The following is a 12,522-nucleotide window of genomic DNA, read 5'->3' as shown; positions in this document are numbered from 1 at the left end:
ATTCAAGGTGAGGCCACAGCAGGGCAGAGAAGAGTAGGACAATCCCTTCCCTCGACCAGCTGGCAATGCTGTGCTTGATGCACCCCACAAGCGTTAGGTCTTTTCCTCTGCCCAGGAGGAAAACACCCTTACCAAACCAAAACTCTTCAATTTCTCACTGAGAACAAAACAAAAGTTGTCAATCTTGCTAAATCAAGGTAGTTTCATCAGTAAATGTGCAAAGGGAAGTGATTTAGAGCAGCAAGAGACCAAACAGAAGCAGTAACTATGCAGGATTAGTGCAAAAGGTCTGGGAGAGGAAACCAGACTTTGAAAACCATGAACAGAGACAGAGGGAGAATTACAAATCAAACGGGCCTTGCAACCACTGCTGTAACACTGAGTTTTGGGAGACCTGAGATGCTGGATGGGAACTGAAGGACTGTGTTGATTGCATGGACTTGCTGCTGCCTCAGTTACAATGATCTGCCACGGCCACATCATATACAATCCTTCATGCTGAGCGATGTGCAAGGCAGTACAGACTTGTGCAGCCAGCAGTCTCTTGAAAAAAATCAAGATTTACAACGCCCTGAAGTAACCAAAGTGAAATAATACATCTCAATTGCGAGATGTCGCTTTGAATACAGAGCCCCTTCAGAAGGCCCCTGGCGCCGGTTCAGCGAGGCTCAGCAGAACGCGTGCCAATGCTGCATCACTGCTTCCCACAGCAGGGCGGGTTTCCTCCGAGGCCTCCAATTCAGTCGCTTACTGGTGCCAAAAGACGGGCATCATACAAGCTCCTCACCAGTGGTTTTCCCTGGGAGCTCCAACCCAAGGAGGTCAGAAGAGCATCGGCCTGCAGAGATCCCTGGCCACGCAGCAACTGCTCGGGTGACACACCTGAAATGTGGGTGCCGTACATCCTCCCCAGAGAGATGACGCTGTGAGTTGTCTAATTAAAAAAATATCACCCCTTCCACAAACCCTGCCTGGCTGAGCTACCTGGCTTAGGAACCTGATTAAGCTCTTTATCTGATCAATAGAGAGAGAGAGGCACGTCCGAAGGCTAACCATTTAGGTAGCCTAAGGTAACTAAGCTCTCAATTTAGACTTCTTAATTAGGTAAATACGGTGATGTCAGTTCTATTTTGTCAATAAAAAGAGACAAGCCTATCACTGCTGCCTGCTGATAGAGTTTCTCATTTAGATGATGTTGTAACCACTCACACGTTGCACTAACAAACACTATTTACTGCACTAGGTAGCCCCAATTCCAACAGCTGTTTGTTTTCTAATAAATTGTGAAAAAAAAAATTCAAAGAATTGCTCAGTCTTGTGAGGACCTGGAATTCTAATTATCAAGAACTGATGCAAACCTATCAGATCCTGGTCATTAAATATATACATGAGCTGTAAGTACGCAGAGTGCCACATTAGGATCACTGAAAACAAGTGTGATGAGGATACAGTAAAAATATTTTGTTTGAAAATAGCGATTTAATTTTCTAAAAGAACTGTTTGGATCAGTTCCGCACTTTTAAAAAATTGATGCTCAGAGGCTACTGGTTCCTTGTTACAATACATAATCTGATTTTCAAACTTTATTTTTTAAAACCTGAAATCAATGTCTTTCAGGTTTTTGTGAGGTAGGAGTAGGAGGTTTAATTATTTGCTAGCAATTTCACTTCTATGCACAGTAGGAATAGAGCATGATGCTACAGCACCTCCTTGAAAAAAAATCCTATAGAACTTAGTACGTGCTCCACAACAGAACCTAGCAGTCACCAAATTATTCAGCACGTCTCATACTGGCAGGGAAGTGTCTGTCTGGGGAAAAAAAAAAAGTGCCTGTGTATGTTCTCTTGAAGAAATCTATAATCTCCTTTACTCCGCAAGACAAAAAAATAAAAATCTCATCCTGTCTTTTTCCAAAATGAATGTAAGACAGTTTACAGGCTATCCCAATCTTCCCTTTCTTTGGGCAAAGAGCATTAGCAGTTGTCCAAGTAACACCTCAGTGCCACAGGGATCACCTTTGAGGGGAGAGATGTCCAACACTTAGTCAAACCATACCTTTGCAGCAGAGGTTGCCTGTAAAAATGCTGTTGGATAATTTCAAGCTTCTTTTCCGTTTCACTTACCCACATTAAATAGCATCTAATACGAGAATTAATTTCACTGAAACCAATGGGTACACCGCATGCTAACAGAGCATTCAGTGCAGAGGAGGAACTGGGAAACTTGAGGCTCTGGTTTATTACTCTGATCCTTTTCCATCAGCCAACAATCTGATATGTTCAATTTAAACTCACTAATTTAGCTGCTGAAGCTACTACATTTCTTCTTACAAGTGGCTGCACCCTTTTTATTCATCAAATCATTTTTTCACGTCAATAGTCTCTTCTTATAGGAGTCTCATGGCACTTGCAAGCATTAATTTCAAGACAATTTTGTGAGGCGCAGTCCTCTTTCTTGTCAGATTTCAAAACTGAAGGCACAAGTAATATGCCTGACATCAGTCACTAAGCTGGCAGCAAAATGCCTAGGAGAAATCTCTCCTCCTCAAACTTTTGCGTCAGGACTCCACAATCACTATCGGACTGAATATGCCACTAAAATATTTCTAAAGGTAACCAGTCTGCATTAAACAAGCAAAGATGAAAACTTTACTGCTTTTATTGAGAGTTTTAAGATTCACAAATTGTGTCTGTAGGGCATCAAAGGAACATGTTCTTCACTGAAGAGTCAAAACTACTTTTTGCAGTTATGACTCACTGACGAAAAAGGATGTTTATAAGTGCTTAGGTGCCTCAAATATCTTTTCAGAGTAAAGTAAAAGGCTTTCATCTTTTAAGCCAGGACAATCTGAAGAGATTACTTCAAGTTAAAAAAAGTATGGGAATTGGCAGATTCCAAGAGACAGACAGATATCACACTCTCCTGGTATAATATATCTTGTGAACACGCTCGATAAAACAATTAAGTTCTTTCTAGGTAAGCAAAATTTATCTGGCTCTATTTCAAGGCTCAATTATAATGTCTCTTAGAATACAATTCTTATTAACATTAGCTCTAATTGCATTGTTCACTATTCTCTTCCAAAACCATCTAGACAGCTTCCTGGAGACAAATAATTTTGATTAAATTCCCTCCTTAGTTTCCTCGCAGACACACATGCACAGCTCTCACTGAAGTTGTGCAGATGTTTCAGAAAACGGGACCAGAGAAACAGCACGCTCCTGTAGTCACCTGGTACAAAATACTTTCATACTAAGCTGGTATACATCCAGTTATGCAGATATTGAGGTTCATATATGAGTATACGTCACTCTGCAAAGTTATTCTGGACTTACCTTAGTCTTTTGAGAGTGTGTCTGTATAGGCAAATCTCTGGTTACTACTGGATACACTTTAAACTGGGTTGATATTGATCCAAGAAAAATAGGCAGATCTCTTTTCTTCTTGGCAAGTGTTATTTCAAGGGAACTGCATTATATTTGTATCGTGTTAAATGGAAAATGCTCTTTAAATCACAGTGAATCAGCCATATTCTATAAATTGTTAATGTGCATCTATACAGTCTGCTTTTGTTATTAAAAAGGTTTTAAAAAAATAAAAAAGGCTTTCAACTACAGAGATACAAGCATAACTCTAACATTATACCACTGCCAAAGCTAAAGAAACAAAAAGAAAGAGTATAAAGCAACATATGGAAAAAGAAGATGATCTGAGTCTGTCCCCAGATCGTTACGAAAAGTTCTGCTTTAAGTATAGGCCTGATTGCTAAAACAGAATGAATCCATACAGCATATCCAAAATAAATGGAGTGGTATTCATTTACCTCAATAGGGAATTTCACTTTATGCATTTACAGAAAATAAATTAAAAAATTATCAGTATTTGGTGCAATTTTGTGGCCATTGCTTAAGCCAAAAATGTCCATGGAAGATCTCTGTTAGAAGCTCACTTTATTAAGTAATTAATGATTTAAATGTGCCTTCGTGGTCTTACTCCTAGAAGTCTGTTCCAGCACACTACGAATACTGAACATCTAGTTTCTTCTGAAAAAAGGGTAACTGTATTATCACCACAGATTTACAGGTGGGCAAGGAGAAAGACGAAGTGGTTAAGAATTAATTCATCTTTACTACAGGCTACATAGGATGACACAGGAGAATGTCAGCTCTGAATAACTTGAAAAAAAGCTGCCCTCTTACTGTTAAGAGCAAATTGGGGACCTATGTACAAAAAAACTTATCTGAGGGCACGCTGTCAGCAGACAGGAGGGCCAGAAACAGGAGTCAGCTTCCCAGAATGCTGGTTTTACCGTACAGCCAAAGCATTCACAAACTCAGCAAAGGTTTTGTCGTGTTTAGGGGCATTTCTCGCTGAAAGTCACGTTTTTCCATCATCTTCATGAATCTCTGAATATTCTGCACTGCTAATTCCTGCTGCCAGAGCAAACAAATTTAAATCACAGGAAAGAAAACTGCAGAAAATGCCTCAATTCTGTTGATACACTCCAGGACTAATGATAGTGTAATTTGTTTATTGGTACTACTATCAGTGCTGCAACGTAACCTGAAGACCCAATCACGATTAGGACGCTATTACATTAGGCATGAAGAAGGAGGCAGTTCATATCCCAAATTGCTTGCAATCTATCAACGTACGAGGCACACGAAGTACAACTATCATTTTGCAGACAGAAAACAGAAGGAGGGAGCAGATTGCCAAAAGCTTTCAGAAGCTTGCTTCAAGAAATCTACGACACAAACATGACATAAACCACTGCTGCTGGAAATGCGTTTCGATGCCAACTCACTACCATATCTACTAATCCCATTACTTTGCTGGGTCAGGTAGCTTTTGAGACACAGCATAGATGCCGGATGATAAGAAGAAATTATATTTCACAGAATCATCTAGGTTGGAACAGACCTCCAAGATCGCCTAGTCCAACCTCTGACCTAACACTAACAAGTCCTCCACTAAACCATAGCACTAAGCTCTACAATTTCTTGAGAAAGATAAAACATAGGGGAATTTGATCACTTTCTTCAGTCATATACTAAGACCCAGCTTCATATTCTATCACAGTCTTCCTATGTAATCACCACAAAAGGAGAAAAAAAGAGAGAAAATTGATTAAACTAGAGGTTCCTTCTAAACCGTTCCCTAGTGAGGTTGCACCTTAACGCCTGCTGCCACTGGAACTTAGGTTTATCCACTAAGGCATCAAAACACATTTGTGAGTCAGACCACAAAGTCTGCTCCTGAGGTTATGCATCTAATTGCATGAGGAGAGAAAAGAGGCAGAGCTGCCACATTTAACAGCATAATAGCTGCAGCGCTGACGGAAGTGTAAAGCTCAGTCACAGTTCTCCCTCATCTTGAGGAGATTCCAGTTCTCACTTCCCACTTCTCAGGAACACGTAGGGTTGTCAGACTAGAAACTACCCTGGTGAATCCCTACCTTGAAGATGCACGAATGGGAAGGTGCACAGGATGACCAGACAGGACTCAAAAGTTCTGCCAAATACCTAGGGCGGCAGCCTGTGGTCCTCTCTGGGCATTTTCTGCATTAGGCTGGGATGCTCAACCTCCAACCTGTTGCAGATGGACTGTCAGGACAAACCCTAACAGACAGCTTGCTCCTAAAAACCTTTTCCCAAATACACTTCAGAAGCAAGCTGCAGCCCTTTTTCTCCTGTAGTGGTAGCAGCCCACTCCTGCCCATGCTCTCTCTGCCATCACTCCTCATCCTACGGCAAACACACCTCTACGAGACTGTTGGCAAGGGAAGGGAAGATGGGGAAGGAAGGCAAAATAGAGCCCTTGACAAAAATACACAGTCCTTGAAAATTCGTAACTTGCTCTGGCAGAAGCAAGCCCCTTCTGGTCTCCTCCTCCTTACCGGAAACTCTCAAGACACAAATACTTCGTGAACAAGCAATGTTTCTCCTAAACCTATTCCAAAAACCGAGCCCTCCAGGGAAGCAAGGAACCACTGTGCTAAGGACATCACCACCACACTGTGTGCGCACTGGTATGAGAGCGGGAGGGCCCGCTGCAAGAAGTTACGTGGCCAAGCAAGTTGCCAAGGTGATGACAGTGGGAAAAAAAAAATAAGTCACTGGATAAAAAAAAAGTACAGAACTAATTCTGAAGACAGGGACTGCAGCACAACTCTTCCAGCACTCTCACGAGTGCCTGAACCAATTACTCACTCTCTTGCTTGCTCCTTTTCTTGCCCACGGCTCCTGCACCTCTTCACGTCAGCTTTTGTCTCCCAAGAATGTGATGGCTGCAAGTTAAGGTTGTGGCAAAAACAGCTATGACTCCTGTCTGGTGGAAAAGGGAACTAACACAGGTTTGCCTTGTCTGAAGCAACTGTTCAGCCAGCCTACGTAAAGCTGGCTCCTACAGGCAGCGTTTTTGACTGAAAACAGCTGTTACTGCTGCGCTTCATGCTCACAGCACCCTGATGAGGTTGGGTTCCCCTGGGGAACCAAATGCCTTTTCTCCAGGCTTTGGTGGCACCTGGTCAGTGCACGGTTCCCTCGCTTCTCTTGCTGCAACACCTCTCAACAGGCATTTGTGCCTAGCTTCAGAGCACCATACAGGCTCAACACCGAGCCAACTTGCGGGCTTTACGTGCTTCTAGCAGCTTGCGAAAGCAGGATTTCTGGATCATGTCCTCATACCTAGGTGTCTCAACTCTTCCCGCCTCCCATTTTAGGTGACAAAAGAGATGTTCTGGATATTTCTGTAACTTGGGTACCCACCTGCTAAAACAGGACTCCTATGAGTGTGGGGAGGATAAACATTAAGTACGGTGTGGCCTAGTAAGGTCATATAAATAGGACAGATCATTTCAAGACGAATCCCAGACATATCTGGAAAAACATCAGTATGAAAGGAACTTACACTGTATTCAGATAACATAATCCTAATTAAAATTTGACATTTACATTTCAACTTTCCCCATTGGAATAAAACACGTGATCCACTAACCATGGGCTCCCTTTTAAAATATTACTACCAAAGACTGCTTAAACATTGCAGCAGCACTGAAAGTGAGATCATGAGCTTTTCTGATATCTGTTCTAATCTGAGAGTTAGAGAGGTTGCGCAGCACCACTAGCAAGGTATATGGAAAAAGCACAGTTTAGGCTGGAGATTGATTTAAGGAGTTTTCATGAAGTCTTTTATATCAAAAGCCAGCTTGTGATAGCCTCATCTAAGGTGTTATCTATTAACGATAAGAGTATGCAGCATCTTGTTATCTTTCCATATTCATCATTCACACTCTCTTCAAAGTTATCCAGCAGAACTGCACTTTGTGGCAGCCACAGACCACAGCTACATTGTCACCTCTAAGTTTTTTCCCCATCTCAGTTCTGACATTTAAATTTATCTAGAACTAACTGGAGGTGGGAGGTGACAATTTTGTTTCATGAAAACTTTGGAAGTTTGGGCTGGAACAGAAACATATCTTTCAGCATCTTCACAAAAATAGTTTCAAAACATCTATTTTCAGATCCAAGTTACAGAGGAATGTCTGTAAGAGCTGCGACTGGCACGGAGACCCATGTGTTTAACTTGCCCACTATTATAATTCAAACTGGAAACCCTTATATCACAATACTCTGAATATATACAAAAAAGCTTAAACCCTGATATCCTATATCCCAAGCCAGTGTGCTAACTCCCACATAACCTTCTGAGGAGAGATATTATTGAAAGTATGTCAAAAAGCTTCCTGGAAAATATAAATAGGCTTACTTCATTAGTAATAATGAGTTCTATAGCTTATAACTAATTATTAAGTACAAAACTGAAGCAAAGCAGCAGTTACCAGGGATTACCTCCCTATAATACAGAATCCTGGAGGAAAACATTACTTCGTGGATCCATGCCCAGAACAATAGCTGTCAATCCCCACATCCCCTTTATTTTACATAATTAAGGAAAAGACCGCATAAAATGGCAGCTCTTGATGTGAACTTCACAGCTCCGAACTCAGGCTGCAGAAGTCTTCGCATTCTTTTGACAATTTATATAACTACATACAAAGCACAATCCTACAAACTGATTTAAAGGACATTTTCCCTCTGTGTAAAGGTGTGGTATAAACAGCTCCATTAGCCAACTCACCACTTAAGATTCATGCAAGTCCATAAAGCAGGTGTTAAATAGACCTTGTATTGATCTCTTCAAACTGGAATGAATTTTACTGCCAATACATAGACACATGCTCTCAAGATATAAACAATCATTAATTGTCTGTATCAAGATCAGAGGCTGGAAAAATATGAACCCAGCATTTTCACTGCTTCATGCTCAATTTCATTCGCTGGCGTAATGACTTCGAGAATCAGGTCCACGGTCTCATCTGTCAACTTCTCACCATTAAACACTACACCTGGCAAATCTACGAGCAGGCACATCTAGCTCCTGTAGCCTGAACAGCTCAGCTAGAAGTCAAATATTCAGGAAACCCATCACAACACAAGCAAATTGATTATGAACAGCAGAGCAAAGCAAAAAATACAGCCACATTAGAACTGACAAAACACTTTTAAGCATAAGGCTACTTATAAGTACTTATAAGCTGCTACTGAGAGAATATTCAGATGATGCCTTACCTGTGTAGTGCACCACACACGTCTGACCCTTCTTTGGAAACGTCCGTCCTGTTAAAATCATAAAAGGTTATGCTTTTATCTTCTCTGATTGAGCTAGGCAGGTTTAGCTTGTAGGAGGAAAATGCTAGACTGAGATTTGTATTGACTTCGCCTTATCACATCAGTTATATGCAGGGCAGGAACAGGTAGAGCTTCGGGTAGAAGACTCCAGCTTAGCTCCTATTTAGCTGTTAGACCAAATAGTATTTTCATCACAGTAATGTAATTTTCCCTGTATGTGTGTGCATTACATATACATTTACATTCTGTAAGTGCAAAAGGACTGTCAAAACTTCGTGAAATATAACCTTAAAATTCTCAGATTTTTTTTGGTATGATTTTTCCATGTAACGTCTTAGTTTGACATTACAAAAAAATCCATTTGTATTCACATTTCTAACGCCTTTCACTTGAGACAGTTCTAGCAAGGGCATCTCTAATTAGCAAAGAAGGGTTTTACAAAAAAGATTTCACATACAAAGGCAGTTTAGTCTTGTAGTGTCAAGCAACAGTAAAGCAATGATACACTGAGCTCTTGTAAGAGCCTGGTACCTACCCCTCAAATGTTCATACTGAAAGGAAAAGAATGCTTAAATTTTAGTCTTACCACTGAAAAATGGAATTACTATTTCCATGTTACCTGCTATAGGTACTGTCAAAGGCATTACAGGACAGGGGAAGACCTTCCAGGCTCACATAGGTGCTAATTGCATAATGAAGCAGCTAACCTTGATTTCGAAAGCAATGTTGGCCAGGGCTGAGCCCAGGCTCAGAAGTATGAATGAGACTGATCATTAATGAACACCCTTGTCAGAAAGTTAGAAAAGGAGGATTCAGATAGAAACCATGGCTCATATCTAATTTGGTTCTCTGGCCTCCTTGGTCTGAATGGTAGCAAGTTATTCATGACAGGTTGTAAAACACTAATAACACATCAGCTGTGTACTTAGGACTTGGACGCCAGAAACACCATGAGCAGGAGAGCAGGCTATGATGAACCGAGATCCGTAACACGAAATGGAGAAGACGTTGCTTCCAAGAGAAGATTGCCAATGGAGAAATCATAGTGCCTTAAGAGAAACCCACCCTAGCCTGGGAGAGACAAGACTACAGAAGGAAAAAAAACAAAAAAAAAAAACCACCCCCACACACAAAAAAAATTAAAAAAAAGGGAGGACTGCTTTAGACTAGACACCTAACCTGAGGAAAGTTATGCAAAAGAAACCCTATACTTGGTAAAATAGGTGTTATTCAGAGGATGCACTGTTAAATATAGAACAGAAAGAGGGAGTCTCAGACCTCACCGTCACATATCGCACCGTGTGAGCAAAGTCAGCGAAGCTACATAAATTCACATCAAAGCTGAATTAGAAGCAGAGATTCCCAAGACCAGTGACGAGCTGTGGTTTTACGACAGCGTTTTAAAGTCAGCTGATTTTGATTAAGACTTGCAACCAAGAGAAATAAGCCATAGACCCTTCTGTGGAAGACCGTACTGCTGACAAAGACAGCCTTGATGTATTTCACAGCTAACACGTACTGTTACGAGGTTGACTTCCACCCTTTATGCTCCCTGCACCGCCGCTCACCCCCTTGCAAGGGCTCTGATTTTACACCCAGGAGCCAGATCTGATCCCCGGAGCCAAAGACCACGGAGGGAGAAGCCAAAACAAAATCCCAAGCCGAAAAGGAAAAGAGAGGGGGCCACGAAAGTTGAGCTGCAGGTGGACTTGGGCAAATTATTTATCAGCCAAGGGTGAACCTGGGCTATTGGATGGATGCTCACGGCTGTATGCTAGAAATCGCGTTCTCCTCCGATAAATAAAGGAATAAAATGAATAATTTCTAAAAGAACAGCGGCAAAACAGACCTTTGGGTGTATTCCAGCACGGTGGCACAGCACGGGGACCCGACCTGGCTCCGCCAAGGGGACCCCAGCGCCAAGCCGGGGGCAAGGAACCGGGCAAAGTTTTGGGGCAGGGCTGCCCCCAGCTCCCCAATTCCTTCAGCTCCAGCGTCTGCCGGATGAAAAAACCATAAATCCAACCCCCCTTTCCTCCGCTTGCAGCCAGGAGCCTGGCGGCTGCTGCTGCTCCCCCCCGGCCTCGGAGCTCCTCCGGCAGCCGCAGGGCTGCCCCCCGCTCCCCGGCAGGTCCCGTACCGTCTCCCGGAGAGATGGTCTCGATCTCCACCCCCATCTCGGCGCTCAGGAGCGGCTCTGGCGGCCCCTTTTTGGCTCGGCACGGCTCAGCTCGGCTCGGCACGGCTCGGCACGGACCCCCCGGTGCAGGCATGCCCCTCCGCGGCCGGCTGCCAGCGGCCTCCCCGGCTGCCCGTCAGCCGCCCGCAGCCAATGCAGGGCAGGGGCGGGGAGGCAGGGGAGGGAGGGAGCCCGGAGCCCCCAGCCCCAGCACGGAGCCGCTGAGGTGTCGGCTGCGGTTCCCTTCGGGTTGTGGCCGAGGGGAAGGCGAGGACGTGTGCGGGGGCTGTGGGGGAGGCGGCGGGGCCATGCCCGGCTCCCTGACAGGGCCCGGCTGCGGGACGGGCAGCGCCATCCGAAAACCTCCCGGCACGGGTGGCTCCGGGGCTCGGCGTTTGTCCAGTCAGACATAGCCAAGGAGGGAGTCATTCACACTAATTTTTTGCATTTTGAAGTAAATTTATACCCTTTTTTTCTTCTCCACAGCACCGCTGTGGGTAATGGATGGTGGCAGTGGGGGCAGCCCTCCTGCAGGCCGCTCTGAGGCACCCCGAGTTTCACCAACCCTTCCTGCCCTAATTTGTGTTTTAAATAAGAAAAATGACATCTATGTATGTACTACATACACACCCCTATGATGTGAGGCTACACATTTAAAGCCTGTGCACTTTCAGTTGGAGAACTGGTGATTTTGAAGTTTGTTTTTCATATTTTGACACAGAACACACATCTGTAAACAGAACTATTTCTTTGTGCTTGTGTCCAGAACTATTGCACACAATAGTTTGTGAGGAAAAATTTAGGTAAATGGTTCTATGACTCCAAGTGAGATTACAAATTCAAAAGCCTGTGCAAGAGCTACAGCTGCTTCTGGCAAGTGTACCTGACATAGATGGAAAATACTTTTTCCTCACAAACTATTGTGTACATAAGTCTTGCCGTTCCCAATGACTCTAAGAAAATAGTCCTGTTTGCAGTTCTGTGTGTTCTGAGTCAAAATAGGAAAAACAAATTCAAAATCATCAGTTCTCCACCTGAAAGAACTGTATCCATCTAATTCCAACCTGCACTTCTCTGACACTGCTCTTTCAGGATTTTTACCTCTTGTAAACTGGACTTCGTTCAGGGAAAATGGAAAACTGCACAGGAAAACTGCACAGGGCAGTTTTCAGGATGATTTAGGTGGGGAATTACTGTATTGCTTTGTAACAGCAATAAAGTGGTACTTGCATGTGTGCTCTGAACTACACTGACCATCTCCACGCAGCTTTTTATGCTATTCTGATCCAATTGTTCACCCACATGCTCTGTGTATGGTTTATTTTGACTCAGACACTCTGAACGTACTGGGACTGTATGAAGCTCCCCAAAAAGTGAATGAGGAAGAGGCATGAGTGCACATGAGTTCAGAAGTAATGTGGACTGGGTAAGGATTCCATTTGCCATTTCTAAATATTTGTTGCCATAGGCATCAAACAACAGATAGCATTGTTATTTTTCATCTTATTGTACCCAGCAGTGGCACTGAGATCCTCAAAGACACTGGTGTTAGCAACTGTACAGCATATGAAGACCTTGGAAGAGAAGATTAAAACAAGGGATGTCCCATATCTTCAGGAAAGCCTTTGAAATACAGGAAAAGTGGTTTAG

At 43.1% G+C, this 12,522-nt stretch overlaps 1 protein-coding gene across 15 annotated transcripts in view; it reads right to left on the bottom strand.

Moving 5' to 3' along the window:
* FKBP1B (FKBP prolyl isomerase 1B) overlaps window positions 1-11,898 on the bottom strand; it is a 49,838-nt gene extending 37,940 nt beyond the window's left edge. For 7 of the 15 annotated variants that reach the window (XM_080587362.1, XM_080587373.1, XM_080587372.1 and 4 more), the window contains exons 1-4: window positions 10,834-11,898; window positions 10,543-10,690; window positions 8,634-8,681; window positions 6,213-6,289 (exon numbers count right to left, since the gene is read on the bottom strand). In XM_080587362.1, the coding sequence (XP_080443488.1) occupies window positions 6,256-6,289; window positions 8,634-8,681; window positions 10,543-10,690; window positions 10,834-10,966 (363 nt within the window). In that variant the 5' untranslated portion in view covers window positions 10,967-11,898 and the 3' untranslated portion in view covers window positions 6,213-6,255. Of the gene's footprint in view, window positions 1-6,212; window positions 6,290-6,770; window positions 6,882-8,633; window positions 8,682-10,542; window positions 10,691-10,833 lie in introns of all 15 variants that reach the window. The other 8 variants (XM_080587369.1, XM_080587361.1, XM_080587365.1 and 5 more) reach the window with 4 other exon arrangements.
* Window positions 11,899-12,522: the final 624 nt, after the last annotated feature.

This window comes from Anser brachyrhynchus (genome assembly GCF_964034855.1).
Source record: "Anser brachyrhynchus genome assembly, chromosome: 3".
In the NCBI taxonomy this organism is placed as follows: domain Eukaryota; kingdom Metazoa; phylum Chordata; class Aves; order Anseriformes; family Anatidae; genus Anser; species Anser brachyrhynchus.
Note: the sequence above shows the minus strand (reverse complement) of the source record. Positions and strands in the feature narration are given on the sequence as shown.